Source organism: Aplidium turbinatum, chromosome 9 (assembly GCF_918807975.1).
Source record: "Aplidium turbinatum chromosome 9, kaAplTurb1.1, whole genome shotgun sequence".
In the NCBI taxonomy this organism is placed as follows: Eukaryota; Metazoa; Chordata; class Ascidiacea; order Aplousobranchia; family Polyclinidae; genus Aplidium; species Aplidium turbinatum.
Genome location: NC_137480.1, coordinates 25,865,761 through 25,889,132, shown reverse-complemented (window position 1 = coordinate 25,889,132; position 23,372 = coordinate 25,865,761). Strand labels below are relative to the sequence as shown.

Here is a 23,372-nt window from a genome sequence, read left to right as displayed (position 1 = left end):
TGGCAGCCCTGGTTGTACATCTTGTTTATTAGCTTCGTCATGTTCTGCAATCCCCTTTCTCCCAATTGTTTCAGAAGTTCCACAGGAATTCCATCTACCCCACTTGATTTTCCATCTGGGAGGCTTGCTATGACATCTCTAATTTCATCTTTCCTTATTTTTGTAGCTTCAGATATTGCTGGGGACATTTCTATATTGTCTCGTTCATCCTCATATAGTTTTGACGCATATTCTTTCCATCTGTTGGTTATTCCTTCTTGAGTTTGGGTTACTTGTCCGTCTTAATCGATCAGCTCAAGCTTTGCGGCTGGAGGTTGACCTTTCTTTAAAAATTAGAGTAATTTGAAATAGCAATTTATTTTACATTACAATCAATGCGAAATTTGCTCTTGTTTGTGCTCTGAAAGTAGTTGCATACGTGGCACGGTTTGTGACAGTGCACAACACAAGTTATCCTCAACGTCAAATTTATTTCTTTGTTTGCTCTTAATTTGCAACAAAGCAGAAAATCCCGACTCACATGGGTAAGTCGACACAATGGAATAGGAATCTGAAAAGCTGTTTCTGTTGTTTTAGCATAAGAATTTTTCATTGCGATCCAGAACTGTTGAAGAAGTTTTTCTTAATGCACTTCGTTCTGGCATTCATCTGAAAGCTTTTCGACTGGAAATGTAAAAGGATTTCTCACAAAATCCAAGTCTTCATCAGATGTTTCTGGAATGCATTTCTCAAGTGCTGACAATGCTTTAAAATTCTTTTTGCAATTAGCTCTGACAATTTATTCTCTCTGCTATCCAGAAGCATATCTAGTTTCTCAAACATTGCACAATTTTGGAATTGAATTTTTGTCCTATTTACTGTAGATTTGAAAGCCTTTAGTGCATTTATAGGTTGAGTTAGTTCAAGTTGTTCAAATACATCACATAAATAAGCCAGAGAGCATATCCATTGTTCATCGTCCAGCCAAGAGTAATACTCCATCTTGTTTTTAAGTGTACGAAATACCTTTAATTCCCTTCTAAGTTAAAAGACTCTTCCCGTGGCGTTTCCTTTGGATAGCCATCGAGTTTGAGTGTGATAGAATCAATGTGAACATGAAGACATGTCTGTAGATCCATCTAGCTAGATTGCAAAAAGACCAAACGGAGCAGTTTTGATTTGTTGTACTACCTGACTTTTTATGTCATCAGGCAATTCTTTGATTCGTCTTTGAATCGTGTTATTGGATAGCGAAACTGCCGCTAACTTTTCCTGCGAGAAAGGTTCCCTCTCAAAGGAAACTCCTTTGTTTTTTTCTGTTCAGTTCAGAACTGACGATGCACTAGCAAGTGCGAAATATATTTTCTGTTAAATCTACTGACAACTGATACCTGTTGCCTTAGCATTTGAGGTTTTAGCAAACTGATTAATTAATTAATTTTATTAATGTCAATTCAGTTTATGTTGCAGCTAGGTTGTAATTGCCATTCAGTATTTTAAGCAGTTTGTTTAAGGAATTAATTGATAAAAATGTCTTTTTCACTTGTTGGTAGAACTGAACTAGAGAAAGTATCCAGGAAGAGAACAAATGAATCCAATTTGCTGGAATATGCGAATCAGAACAGACATTCAGGATCGTTTAATGATGTTGAAATATGCGCAGGGAATGATCGTTTTCCTGCAAACAGGATGGTCTTGTCTTGCTTTTCATCTTTCTTTGAAAAAATGTTCAAAATTGAAATGAAAGAAAAATATCAGAGTTCCATTGAAATCAACTGTGTAGATGGAAAGTCAATGAAAAGTCTGATTGAATTTATTTACACTGGAGACATTGATGTCAACAGCGAGAATGTTTGTGATTTGATTGCATCATCCAATTACTTACAAATTGATGATGTAAAGCTGTTTTGCTTTGATTTTGTGAGTGAAGCTCTTAGTCCAAACAACTGTTTTATTGTTCTTGGTATAGCAGAACATTTCCAAAACAATCCACTGAAAACCCAAACTGTTGAAGTTATTGCTAGAAATTTTGATGCTGCATCAAGTACAATTGAGTTTAAAAATTTTAATGAAAAAGATTTGAGAAATTGCATTTCAAAACAAGATCGATCCATAGTCAATGAAGCTTCAGTATTCACTGCCATATTGGGATGGATCAAACATGATGAAAGAAATCGTGTCAGTGAGTTTCCTGATCTTTTAAAACTTGTAGATTTTTACAAACTTTCGCCAAAATTTCTTAAACATTTTGTTGCTACTGACAATGTAGTCATGCAAAATTTTGAGCTTTGTAAAATGTGTGTTCAAGCACAAAACAAAGTGATTGATGATTTATTGCAAACAGACAAGAACACAAGAATATTGAGTTTAGGTGGAATGAAGACTCTCTCCAAAGTAACTGAAGTTTATAATTGCATTGATGAACCACCACTTACCTTCCCTGATTTACCAGACGGTCGACTGGGAGGTTGTGCTGTTGTAATGCGTGGCTGCTTGTATTATATTGGTGGAGAGAAACTCGACGGTAATAAAGATAAAAATGACATTCCGACATCTTCAGTTTGGCCAGTTGATTTATCTGACCAGGAGTTGAAATGGGAAGAAGTCAAATCAATGAGTAAAGAAAGGTCTATGATGGGTGCAACTGTTTTTGATTACAATCTAGTTGTTGTCGGCGATCAAGAGCCTGGGGAATATTATTCACCATTTTCTGATTCATGGCAAGACATACCTCCGTTGCAACAAAACAGAGAAGCAAACGCACTCGTTTTTTGTGAAGATCGTTTATATGCAATTGGTGGATATGGCAATGGTGAATATTTATCATCTGTTGAAAGTTTGAAAATTGGTGAAAGCAAGTGGAAAGAAATTACACCAATGCAAGATCAACGACGATGGCTAGCAGCTGTCTGTTATGGTGAATTCATTTATGCGGTTGGTGGACTAAGTGCTGATGATTTGGAAACTGCACTAAAAAGTGTTGAAAGTTATGATCCATCTTTGGATGAGTGGACTTACGTAAGCGACATGAATTTCCAACGAAATGGATGCACAGCTTGTGTTTTGAAAGGAAGAATATTTGTTATTGTTGGTGGTGATGAAAAAGGAAAAACAGTAAAAGAATTCGAATGTTACGATCGTTTGATCAATAAATGGAACATTGTTGGAAGAACTGATGATGAACTGAACCTTCATACACTTGTTGTTGTTTGAATGTTTGACTGAACTTGAAGAATGTCCAGTTTAAACTACAAAGCAAATAGCTGATAGCAGGAATTTACCCTTCTTAGATGTTCTTGTCGAATCTTTCCCCACTGTTTTTTTTTTTACTTTTGTTTACCAAAAACCAGCATTCACTGGCCAATGCGTACTTTGGAACTCCTTTGCTCCAAGCAAACGTAAAATCAACCTTATTTTCACTTTGACACACAGAGCACTTGACATCTGTTCCAAATGCAAATTAAATTCTGCACCAGATAAAATTCGATCAATTATGAAGCAAAATGGCTATTTGGACCACGTCGTGAACACCGGAAGCTCTAAAACTAACCGCCCATCCTCGTCTTTACCACAGTTTGGCCCACAAAAGTGTCCAGTTTACATGAAACTGCCGTAGCTGGGCTTTGTTTTCAGAAATTTTGAATAATCAAAGTTCTAAAACCGTCAACCAATGTTTCTTTGCCGTCAAACCACGTATATTCTTCACCACCAAAAAACTTTTCAGTTCCAGCAACAAATACTGCTTGCCTACCCTACAATTTAGTAACGTAATTTACCTATTTAAGTGCCACTGCGAGAGTCGGTGGGTAAGCCGCACGACGGACGTCCCAACGCCTGGAGGAACGAATCAAGCAACGTCCCGAAAATAATTAGAGGAGACAATACAACCAGAACCTAGCCAAATCGTGCCTGCAAATCTGTAAATGAAAAATATATATGTAGTGACTCATGAATGAATGGATCATTGTTAAAAACACCGATTGCAGTTTATTTAGTCATTTCTTATCGTTGACATAATTTTAACTGCACGTTGTTCCAAATCAAGTCCCAATACTACCAATTGTAGTTACTGAAATGATGCGGAATGCCCCGTTTCGGCGAGTCCGATTCGGCTAGTCCGATTCGGCGAGTTCCCTATTCGGCGAGAGCTTTTTTCGGCGAGTTCCCTATTCGGCGATTTTTTGAAAGGAAATTATCGGGTACCGTAGCCTAATTATCATTGCCGTTTTTACATCGTTTTAACGTCGCTAAACGTTGAAATCGTGCAGAAAAAAATAAAAATAAAATGTTTGAACTATTAAATTTCGTCATGTTTATGTCTATAATTATCGGGTACCGTAGCCTAGTTATCCCCACCAGCAAAAATTTGTTCCAAGAACCCAGTTAGCCTAACAGTTTATTTTTTCATTGTAGTAACAGAATGAAAGGGCTAACCAAATGTGTGGCCTACAGCTTGGATTGAAAGGAAATTATCGGGTACCATCGCCTAGTTATCCCGACCAGCAGAAATTGCTGTTTTTACATCGTTTTAACGTTGCTAAACGTTAAAATCGTGTAAAAATTGTACAGCCACCAAACCTAGAAAGGGAAGCAAAAAAAAACATTTATTTCGTCGATTGTAAAATAGACCTACAATTTACACTTGCAAGAGCAACAAGGGCGGTTTAACACAAAAGAAATTCAAAAAGTGACTACCGTAGTTTTCCGAAGCTTTTACTTTGAGAGTTTCGCATTCAAAAACTTGGTTGTGATAGCTGTGTGCTGTGATGGTCCATTTATGCAATTGACAGACAAGGTAGTGGTAGTAATAATAATGTTTAAGTACCGTAGTAATAATAAGTACGTAGTAGGTATGTGTAAGACGTATTAAAAGGTATGGTTCATCGCCGGATGAGTGATATTACTTGACTTGCATTAATTCTATCGAAGTGCAGGTTTAGCAGGTGTGTTAAAAATAACATTTGTATTTTATAATAGGTTGGTTTTAATATAATGGTTGGTTTTAATATAGAGCATCAAACTGTTAAGGCTTTGCATAGCCACCATGCTTTGGTTGCTATCTGACTTTGTTTTTGTGTGAAAAGAATTTACTCTTTCCTTCAGTCTAAAAATGTATTTTGGCCAACTATACAAGTTTGATATCAATTGTAAACATTTGCTATACAGATTTATCTATCTTACCTGTAACAATATAACAATCTTCTTCTTGAATCAACAAATTTTTGTTGTGTTTTACTCGGTAGTTAATGTAGTAATATGTTAATGAATTAAAACTCCTTAGTTAGCCTTAAAATAGTTCATTTTGATTAGACAAAGTTTACATTGTTGTATCTGTTTTGGTAGAACTTTTGTATAACTTTTTTTGTTGAAAAACATTGAATCTAGAGTGTAGCTTCTTGTGTTTATGTGATTTACGCATCGTTTTAATCAAGGGTTGTGGATTTGGAATCAGGCGAAACATATACGACTCCGACTCTTTGGTTTATAACTTGCCGACTCCGATTTCGGACATGTTTAAATTCACTTGACTCCACAACTTCGACTCTACAGCCCTGACAGAGCTGTGGAATCAAGTGAAATTACGATTCCGATTTTTTGGTTGATTACTAGTCGACTACACAGCCCTGTGTTTAATCTGATCTTACTGTCATGGATTTGTTACATGTTTATCTGGTCATTAAGACAAGGATTACCAAACTACGGCTCGTGTGCATATACATACATACCTGTGACGTCACTTGATCAGCCTGACGATTGTTCTTGTATCGTGACAAAACAAATGAATCATGCGACCTTGTAAAATGCGTTGGAGTTCAATGGAGCATTGTTGACAAACTGATGATAACCTTTTGGATCATTATATTGCTGCTATTTGACGTTTTTGACTTCATCGAGTACCAAACGTGAACAGTCTGGAGCTGGTGTAATGCTGTCTAATATCGTCATACCTGTGTTGTGTATCCACTTTTTCCATTTCGGCAAAAAAATTTAATGTATTTCTAGCAAACTTGTATTGGTAAAACGTGATAAATGATATAGTTGAGCAATTGCGTTGTGTGTATTTCCTGTGTGCTCACACTTTGATTTTGTATAGACATCCCCCAGAATCAGATACTTGATTGTATTGTTGTTGTCATCTAACCCTTTTTTATAATTTCATACGTGCATGTAGTTTTGTCATTTTATAATCCTTCTGTCTGTAAGTTTGGAGGAATGCTGTCCAATATCGTCAGATTTGTGTTGTTTAACATCCAACGTTTCTATTATTTTTGGCAATAATTTTCAATGTGCTTCTCGCAAATCTATATTGGTGAAACGTGATGGTTGTTGTAATTGAGTAATTACTATATATGTATTGCCTGTGTTCATACTTTAATTTGGTTTGTGTATCCGTCAGATACTTTCAATGAAACTGTTATTTGCGGACTTGACTTTAGCTTTGGAAGGATATAGTTTACAGCACTTTAGTTTTTCATTTGGTGCATCAAAACTATGGTTCTACAGAATTATAAAGTTCAAAAAGAATCCACTCGCAATGTTCACAATGGTTTTATTTGGTTTTTCATAAGACATCATTAAGTAACTATATTTCTTAAGTTTTGTGCCCAATTGCATGTGCTGTAGACTGTAACCTTATTTTAGCATGGTACCTGACTTCAAAGACTAGACATAATGAACACATTTCAAAATCATATTTCTGTTTAGCGTCTCGACAATAGTGAAGATTGGCTTCATTTGTTTCCGAAAGAAATTAACTGTGTCATCAACATGTAAATTTAGTAAATCTAAAAACAATGTACGTTTAAAGGCCATGTACTGTCGTTAAAGATCTATCTAATGTGCTTAAGCAATAAACCATCCTTAGAGTCTTACGTAAATGTTCCACCGCATTCGATGCTAACTCAACGAGACTAGGCTCATCCAATCGTCCGCTCAATGAGCAGGTGTTTGCCGGATGTGCCTCGTACCTGATGTGTTTTTTTCATGTACTCGAACTATCATGTGATGTACCTTATCTTCTTTTCACATAGCTTAGCTTAGTTTTTCACATAGCCGACATACTTTTTGTAATGATATCACACTTGATTTTTGTTTGTATATCTTTCGAATACTTGTGATAAAATTATGAATGGGAAGTTAAACATGGAAACCGCCTACCTAAATGATCCATACAATCTTTCTCAATGAATAGAAAGTGTCACAGGGGTTTCAAGAATGTCTGCACCGAATTGGTGATCTCCGAATGAGACATTCTCCGAATCGGCGGCACTGAATTGTCGCAGATCGTTTAAACCTGATGATTTTACAATGCATCATGTATTTCTCATTCTGCAACGAATTATGTCATTTGTAATATTTAACCTAAACGCCACGAAACACGTTTTTGCGCCCCTGATTATGTTGGTTAAAGATACATCACCCAAAGTTATGATTTAATTCGTCGGATTTGATATTTCTGTTGAGGTAATGTTTATAAATCACTTAGTAAAAGACAAAGAAAAGATGATGATACAAAAGTATCAAAGTTCAATTGAAATCAATTGTATAGATGTAAATTTAATAACATTTGTTTAATATTGATAATGCCATGTCGTTGCTTGATTTTATCTGCTTATCTGGTTTAATTATACTTTTGAATAGAGGAAAATGAACTGCGAGTTTGACCTTGGAAATGCTACATGTCAGAGTTTCGATCGATACAAAATTATTGTCATTTTTTCCGATGGTACGTTCAGGTATTACAACATCTTGAATAAGTGTAAAAATAGGTTTCAATTGCGTTTTTCGTAAATCACCTTATATTCTGCACTAAAACCTTGTTCCATGAACTTGAACATGCAAGATATGATGCAGATAGAATGGATCTCTTGGTCAATAGTTTTAATAGTTCACATCTTGGCTGTATGGCTGAGTGAAGAGCGTCACCTCGATGCTTAAAAGTTTGGCATGAGCAGATCACTGACTCATGGAAATGTTGTTTGACGTTCGACACAAAAATTGCCTTTCCATCCATGCAACATCATTTTTACCCACCACATATAAGCTTAGATGCGAATAACTTTACGTTTCTTGCCCTATTGTTATACGCCATTACTGAAAATCATTACTAATATTACTGAACATAGGGGCCCACTAGTGGATTTCGGGAAGGGGCAATATGGTGTTCACACGGCTCTGCATGTGTGAGTTACTAACCTCTTTTTGTAGGCTATGTGTAAATTTCACTCGCACATATTTGTGCTCCTGATTGGATCAGTTCTTCTTCTTGTTGCTTTTGAGGCAGCAATTCAGGCAACATCTCCCAATTGTTGCAACCAGAGTAATGTCTTCATATCAGGGTCTATGAGAACCACATGTTTTGCAGGTCGAAACACTGGACAGTGATTAATGATGTGCTGTGCTGTTTGACAGTCACCACAAACACAGGCTGGTGAGTCACACAATCCCCAGGTAAACATATTGTGCTTGAAGAAACCAACACCAGTACGGAGGCGATTCAGAATCACCCATTCTTTTCTGGAGAAGTCTGAGCCAGTTGGTACCGTAGTGTCTGGTGTGACTTGGAACTGGTTGGGCCGTGAGATGGTTTCCCAGCGGTCTTTCCATGACTTCATCAGGTTGAAGTGACCTTCATGAAGCGCCACAACGTGTCGAGAAAAAGGGTGCTTGGAAGGCAGGCGTTGACGTGTGAGCTGTTGTGCGTCAAGGACTACATTGGGTGAGTTAAAAATGTATCGCCCAAAGTTATGATTTATTGTATGGTATATTATAGACTTTATGATATGTATGTGTATTGTATGATTTATTGTATTTGGTTTAGATTTTGTTGTATTAAAGTTGAATGAACAATTCAGCTGATGAAGCAAGAGTTTCTTTTTTTAAAACAAGTTACTCAAAACTCAAAGTGTTGAATTTATTGCTAGAAATTTTGATAATTAAGTTTAAAACTTTCGCTGAAATAGATGTGAGAAATTGTATTTCAAAACCACATCAATCCATTGTCAATGAAATACTTCCCTACTTTAGATTACATGCGCTACTTTAGCCCGAGTAGCAACATAACGGGTAGCGCATTACTTTTAAAGTAGTAGGTGCCCACCTCTGCTTGGAGTCAAGTATGGGGCTCACCTCCATAACACTTTCAAGTTGAAATATTTCAAAAAAATGATAAATGCAGATGCCGCTGACTATGAAGTGTTGATTTTAACACTTATGTTGGTTTAATGCAAACTATAAATATTATGTTGTTTATTTACTGTTCATTTACAATTAAGATTGTTTGCAAGCTAATGTTATGAAATTCCTCCCTCACTTCCATTGCAAAACAATGATCCTGTTTGAAGTAAGAAGACACTTTGTGATGTTATCAGCTTGTAAATGTAACAAACGTAATTAACGTAACAACCCACTTTCGTACTATTTATTTGATCTGTAGGATCCGTAATGTGTTGTTTATGCGGCAAACAGCAAAACTATGTATACGTTGTTTGTATGATGGTAGTGTTGTATCGTATGTATTGTTGATATTAAACACTAACATATATAGTAACAATATAGCGTATCGTACAGTATACTGTTGTAAAGTGAACTTGTTTTGCATCCTGATAAGTTTTCTTGTGCTAACATACCAAACTCAATAAAACTGATTCAAAAGGAACTCCAGTACAATTTCCAACGTTTGATCTTAACTCACTGACAATCACCACAAGAATTTGAAGATTGAACATAATGAACAGGTTTGTTAAAACCATGTTTAAAAACGAACTTCATAATATTTAGTATTAAAGTATTTTTTAGTTTCTGTAAACACCAGCTCACTTCTCAATCTCCACACAAGCCGCAAATGTTCTACAGCAGTAAATATTATCAATGCAGAATACAAATGGTCTACTCTTCTGTAATAACATCAGGCAATCAAGTAGATGTGTGGTAACGAATTGGAGATTACATTGATGCATAATCTTTTTAACGTCACCTGTAAAACTAAGTACAGTATGTGTAGTTTTGCATGATTGATGCAATTTGTAGTTCTCGAGGCGGTTCTATTGAAGTTATTTAATAGTGCCATCAAGGTTGTGTGTCTTGCAACGACGATATACCCACCTAAGTCTTGGGTGAAAGCTTTGCTTGTAAAGTTACAATGCCAGTGCAATTGCCATTGTAGCGTTGCCATGTCAATTGCAATGTTGCAAGTCCAACATTTCTATTACCAAGAGTGCTTGTTGTATTTGCAATTAACTTTCAAACAATGAATAAATATTGTAGTGAAACATCAAAATATGTGCGCTGCAAGTGTGTTCACTTTGTCTGTGTATCACTTTAATATCTTCTATGAAGGTGTTTGTTAACTTAACCATTCAATTTGTACTTAATTTAATTCTTTCAATAAATCTAATAAATGCAAACTCTGCAGCGTTTGTGAATAGTTACAGGCAGGCGATTAGGCTACTTGTGGATTGTTTTTACCATTACTTCCTTTCTTGTTTCGTTCCAGTCAATTGTTTTATGTTAACTGATAACAAACAAATTCATGGTTTAAAATAGACTTCACACTGTTGCCTTTCTGTGAATTTATAAAAAGATTTAACAAGTATTTAGTATCGCTATGTTTTCATGTTGCAACCAGGTTATAATTTCTATTCAGTATTTCAAGCATTTTATTAAAACAATTCATTGATAAACTGGGTCACATTTAGCCTACAAAGCACATTTCTTGTGGTCAGCAAGAGATTGCTGTCCACAAAAAATCCAGTAAAAAGGTTTTGCCACACCTGCTATATAAAGAGGCACAATACGCAGATATTTGAAACGCAAAGTACTTTAACGTAAAGCAAGCTCTTTTTAATGTAAGCATTTTAAAACCTGAAGTCTTTTACCGAGTTGTGGTGTCGCAAACACTTTGATTAGTATTTGTACACACTTGCGTTGTAATGTATGAGAGCAGATTTGAAAACAAAATGTTTGATTTTCCAATGCAATATAATTAGTTGTGTTGTGTGTGTGCAAACTTTGTTACAATTTTGAACGTTTCCTGCTTTAATTTCACATAATGTTAATTTTGTTGCTTTCAATTGTCACACTAATGGATGAACTATTACAACGATTTTACTTCAATTATTTTGTTATTTATACCAACACAATTTTGAGGATAAAAACGGAAAGTTTCGGAAAGCATATGATGCTATGTTGTTATGGAAAGATGAACGACATTCATCGTGTATTGTGCTGTTGTTTCTAGAGTAGGATAATTACAAGTTTCTACTAGTTGCAACGTTCAACTGATAAAAGTGAAAGTAATTTCAACAATAAACAAGTTGATTTATGGCTTCACTGCTTCACTTGCTTTTATTTCACTTTCATTAGATGAACATTGCAACTAGTGCTAGAAACGATAATTATCCTGATGAACACCTAAGCATTTTAGCATTCATACTTACATGTTTTAGTGTAGTGTATTTTTAATATTCAATATAACTTGAAATTATCTTTTTTCTGATTAAATGCTTTGTTATTTTGTTTTATATCTTATTAATTTGTCTTATTGTTTCCATTTTATGTTGCAGCTATGTTGTTATTGTCATTCAATATTTGAAGCATTTAGTCAAAGCAATTAATTGATAAACATGTCCTTTTTACTTGTTGGGAGAACTGAACTAGAGCAAGTATCCAGGAAGAGAACAAATGAATCCAATTTGTTGGAATATGGAATATCCTACCCAGTTGATTTCAATGGAATATCAGAGTTCCATTGAAATCAACTGGGTAGATGGAAATTCAATGAAAAGTCTGATTGAATTTATTTACACTGGAGACATTGATATCAACAACGAGAATGTTTGTGATTTGATTGCAGCATCGAATTACTTACAAATTGATGATGTGAAGCAGTTTTGCTTTGATTTTGTGAGTGAAGCTTTTACTCCAAACAACTGTTTTATTGTTCTTGGTATAGCAGAACACTTCCTAAGCAATTCATTGAAAACTGAAACTGTTGAAATTATTGCTAGAAATTTTGATGCAGCATCAAGTACAATTGAGTTTAAAAGTTTCGCTGAAAACGATCTGAGAAATTGCATTTCAAAACAAGATCGATCCATTGTCAATGAAGCTTCAGTGTTCACTGCCATATTGGGATGGATCAAACATGATGAAGGAAATCGTGCCAATGATTTTTCTGAGCTTTTGAAACTTGTAGATCTTCACAAACTTTCACCACCATTTTTTGAAGAAGTTGTTTTAAAAGAAAAGTTGTTGATGAAAAACAATGAATTGTGTCAGTTGATGTTTCAAGCACAAAACAAAGTTTTGAAAACCTTGATGCAAACAGACACAACACCCGAATATTAAGCTTACGTGGGGTTACAACATCATCCAAAGTAATTGAAGTTTATAACTGTAATGGTGAATCACCACTTATCTTCCCTGATTTACCAGATGGTCGAGACTGTGGTTGTGCTGTTGTAATGCGTTGCCATCTCCATTATGTTGGTGGAAGAAAACACAACAAAAGTGATACAATGCTTCAAAGATATTCAGTTTGGCGAATGAATTTATCTGGCCAGCACTTGAAATGGGAAGAAATGAAATCAATGAATAAGAATAGAAGTAACATGGGAGCAACTGTATTTGATGGAAACTTAGTTGTTGTCAGAGGCCAAGGACCTGGAGAATGCTATTCATCAGTTTCCAGTTCATAGCAAGACATACCTCCATTGCAACAAACCAGGATTAGAAATGCACTTGTTGTTTGCAAAGGTAGTTTGTATGCAATCGCTGTATTTTATAATAATAAATATTCGTCATCTGTTGAATGTTTGCAAAGCGGTGAAAGAAAATGGAAAGTTTCTCTTAGTCCAAACAACTGTTTTATTGTTGTTGGTATAGCAGAACATTTTCAAAACAATTCACTGAAAACTCAAACTGTTAAAATCATTGCTAGAAATTTTGATGCAGCATCAACTACAATTGAGTTCAAAAATTTAACTGAAAAGGATCTAAAAAATTGCATTTCGAAACAAGATCGATCCATTGTCAATGAAGCTTCAGCATTTCACTGCCATATTGGGATGGATCAAACATGATGAAGGAAATCGCTCCAGTGAGTTTCCTGAGCTTTTGAAACTTGTAGATTTTTGCAAATTTCCACCAAAATTTCTTAAACATGTTGTTTGTACTGAAAAGTTAGTCATGCAAAATCTTGAGCTTAGTAAAATGTGTGTTCAAGCACAAAGCACAATAATTGATGATTTATTGCAAACAGACAGAAAGACCAGAATATTGAGCTTAGGTGGAACCAAAACATTGTTCAAAGTAACTGAAGTTTATAATTGCAATGATGAACCACCACTTACCTTTCCTGATTTACCACATGGTCGCCATGGCGGTTGTGCTGTTGTAATGCGTGGCCGAACTGGCCATGTGTATTATATTGGAGGAGAGAATTATGACGATGATGACAAAGAAGATGAAGACATTTTAACATCTTCAGTTTGGCGGATGAGTTTATCTATTCAGAAATTGAAATGAGAGGAAATCAAAAATATGAGCAAAGGTCTTACGCGGCTGCCAGTGTTTTTGATTCTAATCTTGTTGTTGTTGGTGACAAGGAACCCGGAGAATGCTATTCATTATTTTCTAATTCATGGCAAGACATACTACCTCCATTGCAACATAACAGAGAAGATAATGCACTCGTTTCTTGTGAAGATAGTTTATATGCAATTGGTGGATATAGCAATGGTGAATATTTATCATTTGTTGAATGCTTCAAAATTGGTGAATGTATGTGGAAAGAAATTAGACCCATGCATGCTCAACGACGATGGCTGGCAGCAGTCTGCTGTGATGCATTTATTTATGCCATGGGTGGACAAACTGGTGAAAGTGATGATACTACTCTAAAAAGTGTTGAAAAGTATGATCCGTCAATCGATGCGTGTAGTTTTGTCAGTGAGATGAACTTTCATCGAGCTGCTTGTTCAGCTTGTATGTTGAAAGGAAAAATATGTGTTGTTGGTGGAGTTGATGAAGAAGGTTGGGTTGTTCAAGAAATAGAATGTTGTGATCCATTGTTCAATAAATGGACCGTTGTTGGAAAAACTGGTGATGAATTGTTCAATCATTCGATTGTTGCCATCTAAGTCATTGCGTTATTGTGATTTACGCATAATGTTTTGTTGTAGTGTGATTTCACTTCCATAGGTTGCTACGCCAAGCTACGGCCTTGTGCTGACAAGTATCCGTGGCGTCACTTGGCCAGGCCCAACTGCTTGTTTCTAATCTCCATGTCGCTGCAGCAGATGAGGTTTATTTACCAATCAGAAGGCAAAATTTAAATCAGCTGATTGCAGTCATGTGACGCATGCACGTTAGAAAGTAAATTAAATGAATGTTTTCCCATCGCCAGCATGACCTAGATGGTTAGAGAATAATCAGTTCGATGACGTGGGTTTGATTTCCACCCACGCCGTTACTTTTTTTCCTTTTGTAATTACCAACCACAGTTCAAAGCAAGAAATTACTTTTTGGCTGACTGCTAGAAAGGTCAATATTAAAGTGTCTACCAGTCAAAATACCCCATCTGCTGCAATGACCTACAGATTACATATACGCGGCCCGACAAGATGCTTGTATTGAGCGTGACCAAACTAATAAAACATAAGACCTTTTTACAATGGTTTTGATTAGAAAATTCTATTTAAAGCAGTTTTAACTGAGGTCTTCCTACGAGTTGTGATGCCTCAAAGAAATTTGTAACGTTGCGTTGTAATGTTGAGAGCAGATTTATATACAACAAAATGTTTGATTTTCTAATCCAATATTGTTTGGTTGTGTTTCGATACAACAAATTTTGTTGCAATTTATATAGGCGAGTATTTGTAGAACTGAATTGACATTTTCAATCTGCCCTGACCTCATACAATTTCTCTGAAATTTAGTTTGCACTATTTTTTGTTTTCTTTAAAAAATTACCACTGGAATAAAGAGGCTTGTTCTCCACACCTCAGGGCGCCTGCAACTTCCTAATTCCTAATGTCCATAGTCCATACCAATGTTGATCATTGTAACAACGTTTGTCAACGTATCATAATGACCAACAACCATGGCTTAAAGCTCATGGAAGTTTCCCACTTGGGCTTCCACTTGCAAGTATGCATCGTTTTACCTTGTTGGTTTATGTTGGTCCACAAATTAATACATGGAACATTGTAGGAAAAACCGACGACGAACTGTGCAATCACTCAATTGTTGCTATCTAGTCTTTTGTTTTCATTGTTTATCACATTATCTGAAACTATCACTGAAACTGAAATATAACACTGGCCAATACATTTTTTATGCCGAAAGTGTTTCATCGATTTTAGACTGAATCCAAAAATGAAGTTTTTTTATTTCGAGTTCGTGTTTGAGATATTTTCAAATGTTAGGTTCAGAAATGATCATAAATAACCAAAATTATCGTTTAGTAAATTTTTGTATAGCATGATGTACAGAACTCAAAGGGCTATTTGATAGGATTTTAATTCATTCTTGCACTATAACTTTCAAACCATGAAACTTATGTTGAGACATTGTCACATGTTTCAGTGCAAAATTACAAGAAATCGGCAAAAATTGAATTCGAGTTGCCAATTGCAATGTTGATATAAGCATGAAAGCACTTCGTGTGGTCGGCAAGAGATTGCTGTTACGTCTAAGTGGTCCAGCAACAAAAGGTTTAGCCACACCTGCTATAAAGAGGCACAATACGCAGGTCTTTGAAACGCAAAGTAGCACTTTAAAGGAAAGTAAGCATTTTGATACCTGAAGTCTTCTACCGAATTGTGATGTCACAAACACTTTGATTAAAATTTGTAAATTTGCATTGTAATGTATGGGAGCAGATTATTAGAAAACAAAATGTTTGACTTTTCAATGCAATATAATTTAGTTGTGTCGTGTATGTGCAAACTTTGTTACTTATGAACGTTTCCTGCTTTAACACTAGAACGGCCGAAAAAAAAGTATACCTCCAACGGCCGCTGGTGTCGAAATCGACAATTTTTACAAAAACTTTATTTTTCCGCAAAATTAACAGTAAGAGTTCGTTTTATTTTACAGTGATGAAATTATCTAAAGCACTTATTACTTTTGTCACCTATTTGCGCTGTTCATTGCTTGGTTTTAGACGGAATTTATGACGTACGCTACCAGGTTTTGATCAGTTCGAAGCTTGACTGTATCTGTATCTTGACTCTGTACGATGATCTAAAAATTCAACAGAGCAAAGACATAATCATCATAAACATAGCACAAAGTTTTCTTATTCAAGAGAAAAAAAATTAAACAAACAAACACTTTACACAGTGTAGCCTTTGCACTCTGCGACTTTCCAGTCATCATTATCACCCTTCCCACAAGTGGTTTTCGACAGCGGGTAAAATGGTAACTGTATTGTTTTTGCAATAATGTCCAACACATTTTCTGCGTTTTCTAGATGATCGTCTGTGCTTTTCTCTCTGCAGTGTCGGCTTTCGTTTCAGCACATGAGCAGTTCTCTAGCTCACAATGAGCTGGAGGATAAAGTCACGTTGGCTGATGTTGCTGCCGGAACGTTTTCTAAAAATAATCCAAGAGTTCAAAGCTGCAAAATCTAGCATATTTGTCCAAACTGCAAGAGGCCATCTTTTGCTTGCTGCATGTGTGGTGCATTTTCTTGTCATTTGATGATGTGAAGCAGTTTTGCTTTGATTTTGTGAGTGAAGCTCTTAGTCCAAACAACTCTTTCATTGTTCTTGGTATAGCAGAACACTTCCAAAACAATTCATTGAAAATTGAAAGCGTTGAAAATTGAAAATTGAAAGGTGCACAATATCATACGGTATTTCGTCAACAGACTTCTTTCAAACAGTTTTGCTTTACGATTTAGACGCAAAAATGACCAAAATTTTGTAATTTGACAATAGAATATTTTGATCTTGAAAATTACCACAGATGGTGTTGAAAGTAACACTATTGAACTAGCCATCCTCAAAAACCCTAATATGGAATCCAAGATTGTGTTTCGAGCTTCTCTAGAAGTCATTTTAGCCAGGACTCAAGTTGATCATTCAGACTCAAGTTATAAACCCCGAGCATGGGAGGTTCCAGTCCTTTACTTAAGGAGTCTATTATTCATACTTACATGTTTTAGTGTAGTGTATTTTTAATATTCAATATAACTTGAAATTATCTGCTTTCTGATTAAATGCTTTTTTTATATCTCATTGATTTGTCATATTGTCTCCATTTTATGTTGCAGCTAGGTTGTGATTGCCATTCAGTATTTTAAGCAGTTTGTTTAAGCAATTAATTGGTGAACATGTCCTTTTCACTTGTTGGTAGAACTGAACTAGAGCAAGTATCCAGGAAGAGAACAAATGAATCCAATTTGTTGGAATATGCAAATCAGAACAGACATTCAGGATCGTTTAATGATGTTGAAATATGCGCAGGAAATGATCGTTTTTCTGCAAACAGGTTGGTCTTGTCTTGCTTTTCATCTTTCTTTGAAACAATGTTCAAAATTGAAATGAAAGAAAAATATCAGAGTTCCATTGAAATCAACTGTGTAGATGGAAATTCAATGAAAAGTCTGATTGAATTTATTTACACTGGGGACATTGATATCAACAGCGAGAATGTTTGTGATTTGACTGCAGCATCCGATTACTTACAAATTGAAGATGTCAAGCAGTTTTGTTTTGATTTTGTGAGTGAAGCTCTAAGTCCAAACAACTGTTTTATTGTTCTTGGTATAGCAGAACACTTCCAAAACAATTCACTGAAAACTCAAGCTGTTGAAATTATTGCTAGAAATTTTGATGCAGCATCAAGTACAATTGAGTTTAAAAGTTTCAAGGAAAAAGATTTGAAAAATTGCATTTCAAAACAAGATCGATCCATTGTTAATGAAGCCTCAGTATTCACTGCCATATTAGGATGGATCAAACATGATGAAGGAAATCGTGCCAATGAGTTTCCTGAGCTTTTGAAACTTGTAGATCTTCACAAACTCCCGCCACCATTTTTTGAAGAAGTTGTTTCGAAAGAAGGCTTGGTGACACAAAATCATGAATTGTGTTTGTTGTTGTTTCAAGCACAAAGTAGAGTTTTCAAAAATTTTCGATTGGGCAAAAACACTAGAATTTTGAGCTTAGGTGGAACTGGAATGTTGTCTAAAGTAATTGAAGTTTATAATTGCAATGGTGAACCACCACTTACTTTCCCTGATTTACCAGGTGACCGATACTGTGGCTGTGCCGTTGCAATGGGCGACCATTTATATTACCTTGGTGGTGACGAATACCTTGATGAAAATTTTGGCTTTGAAGCCTCTTCAGTTTGGCGAATGGATTTATCTCAACAGCCATTGAAGTGGAAAGCAGTGGCATCAATGAACAAAAAAAGAACTGCAATGGGAGCGACTGTACTGAATGGAAATCTTGTTGTTGCTGGTAGCGAAAAAGAACCAGGAGAATGTTATTCATCGATCACCAATTCATGGCAAGACATTTCTCCATTACAACAAAGCAGAGAAGGCAATGCACTTGTCGCTTGTAAAGGTCATTTGTATGCAATTGGTGGACATGGCAATGATGAGTATTTATCTTCTGTTGAGTGTTTGCTGAGTGGTGAAGGAAAATGGAAATATGTAAGTTCTATGCAAACATCTCGGCGATGGCTGGCTGCTGTTTGCTGTGACGGGTACATTTTTGCAATTGGCGGGCAAGCTGATTCTGATGATGGCACTGTACTAAAAAGTGTTGAAAAGTATGATCCATCCATTGATAAGTGGACTTATGTCAGTGAGTTCAATTTTGATCGAGTTGGTTTTTCAGCTTGTGTTTTGAAAGGAAAGATATTTGTTGTCGGAGGGACGAATGAAAACGATGACAACGTTAAAGAAATAGAATGTTATGATCCTCAGATCAATAAGTGGATTATTGTTGGAAAAACTGACGAGGATCTCTTTTTTCACTCTGTTGTTGCTATCTAACTGTTGTTTCTGGAATGCAGACTGCTTCTAGATTCCAGAACTTATTGGTGCTTTTTTATCATCTGTGGAATGCTTGCCAACTGGTGAAGGAATATGTTATGTTGGCAGTCCTAAGCAAACTCCATGACGATGGTTGGAAGCTGTTGTGATGGATATATTTACGCAATTGGTGTATGATCTGGTGATACCACGAATATTCCACTAAAGAGTGTTGAAAACTAAACAACTCACTGAAAACTTAACGCTTTGCTCCTTAAAGGGAGGCCAGATTTAGGTTTATAGTATTCTGATGGTAGCTCCTGCAGAGAATCGGGCGAAAACTTGCAGCTTCGAGCTATGTGCATTGTGCAACCTTCTACTCGCAATATTCAGAATTTCTAAAATTAGTTGTAGTTGTACAAAGTTCTAAATCAAAACGTTTAATCTACTCCAAGTTTTTATCTCATATCGGTACAGCGTGTTTCAACCATTGAACTCTAAAGTAGACATTTAGTCTGTTTAGAATTTTTAATTCAAAATTAGCTTGAGTTGTAAATATATGATTTTTTTTCTCAGTGTCTCAATGAGAATGCAACTTGAAATCATCTGCTAAATAAATCATTTGCTCTTTGATTAAATGTTTGTGTGTTTTGTTTTATTAATATCAGGGCATTTTATGTTGCAGCTAGTTTGTAATTGCCGTTCAGTATTTTAAGCAGTTTGTTTAAGGAATTAATTGATTCTATACAGAGTTTCAACCATTGATCTCAAATGTAGACATTTGTCTCTTTAGAGCTTTCAATTCAAAATTAGGTTGAGTTGTAAATCCATGACTATTTTCTCAGTGTCTCAATAACAATGCAACTTGAAATCATCTGCTTTCTGATTAAATGCTTGTGTGCTTGTTTATTGTTTATTATGTTTATTAATATGTGTTTAATGTTTATTAATATGTGTTTATTAATAAACATGATTAAACTGTGTGTTTATTAATATCAATTTATGTGATGTTGTAGCTAGGTTGTAATTGTCATTTAATATTTCAAGCATTTTGTGAAAGCGATTTATTGATGAACATGTCCCTTTCACTTGTTGGTAGAACTGAACTAGAACAACTATACAGGAAGAGAACAAATGAATCCAATTTGCTGGAATATGCGAATCAGAACAGACATTCAGGATCGTTTAATGATGTTAAAATATGCGCAGGGAATGATCGTTTTCCTGCAAACACGATGGTCTTGTCTTGCTTTTCATCTTTCTTTGAAAAAATGTTCAAAATTGAGATGAAAGAAAAATATCAGAGTTCCATTGAAATCAACTGTGTAGATGGAAATTCAATGAAAAGTCTGATTGAATTTATTTACACTGGGGACATTGATATCAACAGCGAGAATGTTTGTGATTTGATTGCAGCATCCAATTATTTACAAATTGATGATGTGAAACACTTTTGACTTGATTTTGTGAATGAAGCTCTTAGTCCAAACAACTGTTTTATTGTTCTTGGTATAGCAGAACACTTCCAAAACGATTCACTCAGTTTTGCTTTGTATGTGGATGTCACTTGTGCAATGCTTGCACATATTTCTGGGCTGTACTTTGTGGCATGAAAACAATCGGATGACACGAATTGGAATGCAGGGTTATCAAGATCGAATAGCTTTTCAGGATTTGTGTTGTTCAGATCCTCATAAAGTTGATGGAATGCAGGTGTTAGTTTAGAGTATGTGGTAGTTTGGGACAGAGTGAGTGACAAAAAAGGTTCAACCAGATGTAAACCCAGAAGAGCTCCAATACAAAACATAACCTCTAAAAATTCGATGTTAAGGAAAGACCTAACAATGCATGCTAGCTAATTTGAAACATGACAAAATTTACGCAAAAAATCAGCTATGTCTTCCATATGATACAATACAATAGCGCAGGACAAAGTCAAACGATTAAATCTTTCATCTTTGAGGCTTACTGATAGATTTTTTTTTGGGGCAATGTGAAGGTCAAAGTCTCTGGCTTTATTCCATGGTTTGTGATCAAAATCATGATTAATCAGCCTTGTTATGCAATTAAGAGCTTGTTCAGTGACACTTCTTGCTGATGAGGTTGCATTAACAAGAAAGTTTGCATAAATTTTGTCTCTTCCAATTGCGTTTTCCAAACTTTCCCAGTGCTTACTTATTTCACGATTGAACATCAAGCATGGATGAACTTCGCAGAAGACATATTGGTAGTTTTTTTTGTTTGAAACTTTTCAGCCACTGTGTGGTCCACTTGAAAATTATGTGAAGTTTGATCAGTCAACACAAAGTCAATCTTTTCATATATATCTTTAGCCTCCACATCACTAGCCACAGAGAGGATCCATAGTGTATTCATTTTCAAGTCTGCCAAATTAGCTCTGCTTTCTGAAACAATGGACAAGGTAGGCAGTGCTCTATATTTTCCATTTATTATTACTCCCTGTACAATGAAAGAACCAGCTCCTTGTTTTTTTGATCCGTCATTAGCATATGTAATGGCTGCCTTATTCTCAGAAAACATAATTTCTTGAACAATGGAATCAAGAGCCATTGTTTCGATGCTTTTGCCGGTTTTCCTTATAATATGTCTGTCCGGCAAAGTGTCCAAATCGAGTTGATCCGAGTCACTACCATAAAACTTCCAAGTTCTTTCAAACATCTTGTTTGCTGTTTCCACGATAGCTGCCTCTGCTTGGAGCTGAGACATATGATAAACACTTTTTAGTTTGTCCAAGGTTTCATAAAATTCACTGCGAACATTTCGCAAAGTAAGTCGAACATGCTGGTATTGCTTTGCCATAGTGTCATCAACCACATGATTAATAGCTACTTTCCTCCTCTTATGAGAAATAATATGATGTGTTAATATGATATCTTATAATTTATAACATATTCACTGCCATATTGGGATGATCAAACATGATGAAGGAAATCGTGACAATGAGTTTCCTGAGCTTTTGAAGCTTGTAGATCTTCACAAACTTCCACCACAATTTTTTGAAAAAGTTGTTTTGAAAGAAAACTTAGTGATGAAAAATCTTGACTATCTATGTCAGTGAAAAATCTATGTCAGTTGATGTTTCAAGCGCAAAACAAGGTTTTCACGAACTTAATGCATCCAGACAAGAACACCAGAATATTGAGTTTAGGTGGTCATAACACATTGTCCAAAGTAATTGAAGTTTATAATTGTAATGATGAACCACCACTTACCTTCCCTGATCTACCAGATAGTCGACTAGCTGGTTGTGCTGTTGCAATGCGTGGATATTTGTATTATATTGGTGGAAATAAACAAGGCAAGCATAGAACAAATGGCACATTTTCTATTTGGCGAATGAATTTGTCTGAACAGGAATTAAAATGGAAAGATGTCAAGCCAATGAACAAGAAAAGATCTGTGATGGGAGCAAGTGAGCTTGATGGAAGTCTTGTTGTTGTTGGTGACAAGGAACCCGCGGAATGCTATTCGCCAGTGGTTAATTTCTGGCACAACTTACCTCCATTACAACAGAATAGACGAGGAAATGCACTCGTCGCTTGCAAAGATTGTTTGTATGCAATTGGTGGATATGACAATGATGAATATTTTTCATCTGTTGAATGTTTGCAAAGCGGTGAAGGAAAATGGAAAAATGTAAGTCCCATGCAAACTCCACGACGATGGCTGGCAGCTGTTGGTTGTGATGGTTTCATTTATCTCATTGGTGGACTAACTGGTGATGATGAGGACAGCGCACTAAACAGTGTTGAAAAATATGATGCATCCATTGATATGTGGACTTACGTCAGTGAGATGAATTTCCATCGAGCTGCTTGTTCAGCATGTGTACTGAAAGGAAGAAAAATTGTTGTTGGTGGACTTGATAAAAAGAGTTGTGCAGTCAAACAATAGAGTGTTATGATCCACAAATTAATAAATGGAGCATTGTTGGAAAAACTGATGACCGACTATTTAATCTTTCAATTGTTGCCATTTAACTCTCGTTATTTGTCTCGTTCCGTAGTTGCATGGAAGTCAGATGTAATGCAACAAACGTTTTCAATTTTTTATTTTTTTATTTAGACGCCGACTATTCTATCGTATTATTATTTACGTCTGCCAATGATGAACAGCCCAAGTGATATTAACAATTGATATTTCTTAAAGTTGTAATCGACTGAGAGATGCTCTCCCAACCCTGCTACGCAGCCGGCATGTACACGCAATCACTCTTCCACTAAAAGTACAATTTTGAGCATTTGGGATGTGTACTTCTTAACGTTTGCTAGTATTGCTTCTATTTAAGAAGTTTGTCTTTGGTGAATTAGTTAAGTTGCTGAAATATATGCGGTCAGGAGTTGGGCAGTTGGCTACATATTATCAACAGTCCTTG

At 35.7% G+C, this 23,372-nt stretch overlaps 5 protein-coding genes across 5 annotated transcripts; all 5 read left to right on the top strand.

Moving 5' to 3' along the window:
• The first annotated feature begins 1,509 nt into the window (after positions 1–1,509).
• Positions 1,510–3,192, top strand: LOC145776868 (kelch-like protein 25). The gene has a single exon (XM_082588087.1). The coding sequence runs from the start codon at positions 1,510–1,512 to the stop codon at positions 3,190–3,192; it is 1,683 nt and encodes a 560-aa protein (XP_082444213.1).
• An 8,490-nt stretch (positions 3,193–11,682) lies between these two features.
• On the top strand, positions 11,683–12,327 carry LOC145776867 (kelch-like protein 3). Its single transcript, XM_082588086.1, has one exon. It carries the CDS (start codon positions 11,683–11,685, stop codon positions 12,325–12,327), a length of 645 nt encoding a protein of 214 aa, XP_082444212.1.
• A 1,175-nt stretch (positions 12,328–13,502) lies between these two features.
• LOC145776865 (kelch-like protein 35) lies at positions 13,503–14,120 on the top strand. The gene has a single exon (XM_082588085.1). The coding sequence runs from the start codon at positions 13,503–13,505 to the stop codon at positions 14,118–14,120; it is 618 nt and encodes a 205-aa protein (XP_082444211.1).
• Positions 14,121–17,320: 3,200 nt separating this feature from the next.
• LOC145776864 (kelch-like protein 25) lies at positions 17,321–19,996 on the top strand. The gene has a single exon (XM_082588084.1). The coding sequence runs from the start codon at positions 17,321–17,323 to the stop codon at positions 18,995–18,997; it is 1,677 nt and encodes a 558-aa protein (XP_082444210.1). The 3' UTR covers positions 18,998–19,996.
• A 2,337-nt stretch (positions 19,997–22,333) lies between these two features.
• LOC145776863 (uncharacterized) lies at positions 22,334–22,977 on the top strand. The gene is made up of 2 exons (XM_082588083.1): positions 22,334–22,787; positions 22,871–22,977. The coding sequence occupies exons 1-2, from the start codon at positions 22,334–22,336 to the stop codon at positions 22,975–22,977; spliced, it is 561 nt and encodes a 186-aa protein (XP_082444209.1).
• Positions 22,978–23,372: the final 395 nt, after the last annotated feature.

What these genes read in the sequence shown, in the direction of transcription:
- LOC145776868 (XM_082588087.1), top strand. Translation starts at nt 1,510, where the DNA reads ATGTCTTTTTCACTTGTTGGTAGAACTGAACTAGAGAAAGTATCCAGG.
- LOC145776867 (XM_082588086.1), top strand. Translation starts at nt 11,683, where the DNA reads ATGGAATATCCTACCCAGTTGATTTCAATGGAATATCAGAGTTCCATT.
- LOC145776865 (XM_082588085.1), top strand. Translation starts at nt 13,503, where the DNA reads ATGAGAGGAAATCAAAAATATGAGCAAAGGTCTTACGCGGCTGCCAGT.
- LOC145776864 (XM_082588084.1), top strand. Translation starts at nt 17,321, where the DNA reads ATGTCCTTTTCACTTGTTGGTAGAACTGAACTAGAGCAAGTATCCAGG.
- LOC145776863 (XM_082588083.1), top strand. Translation starts at nt 22,334, where the DNA reads ATGAATTTGTCTGAACAGGAATTAAAATGGAAAGATGTCAAGCCAATG. An exon ending in TGATATGTGGACTTACGTCA is followed by an intron (nt 22,788 to 22,870) that starts GTGAGATGAATT and finishes CTTGATAAAAAG; the next exon opens with AGTTGTGCAGTCAAACAATA.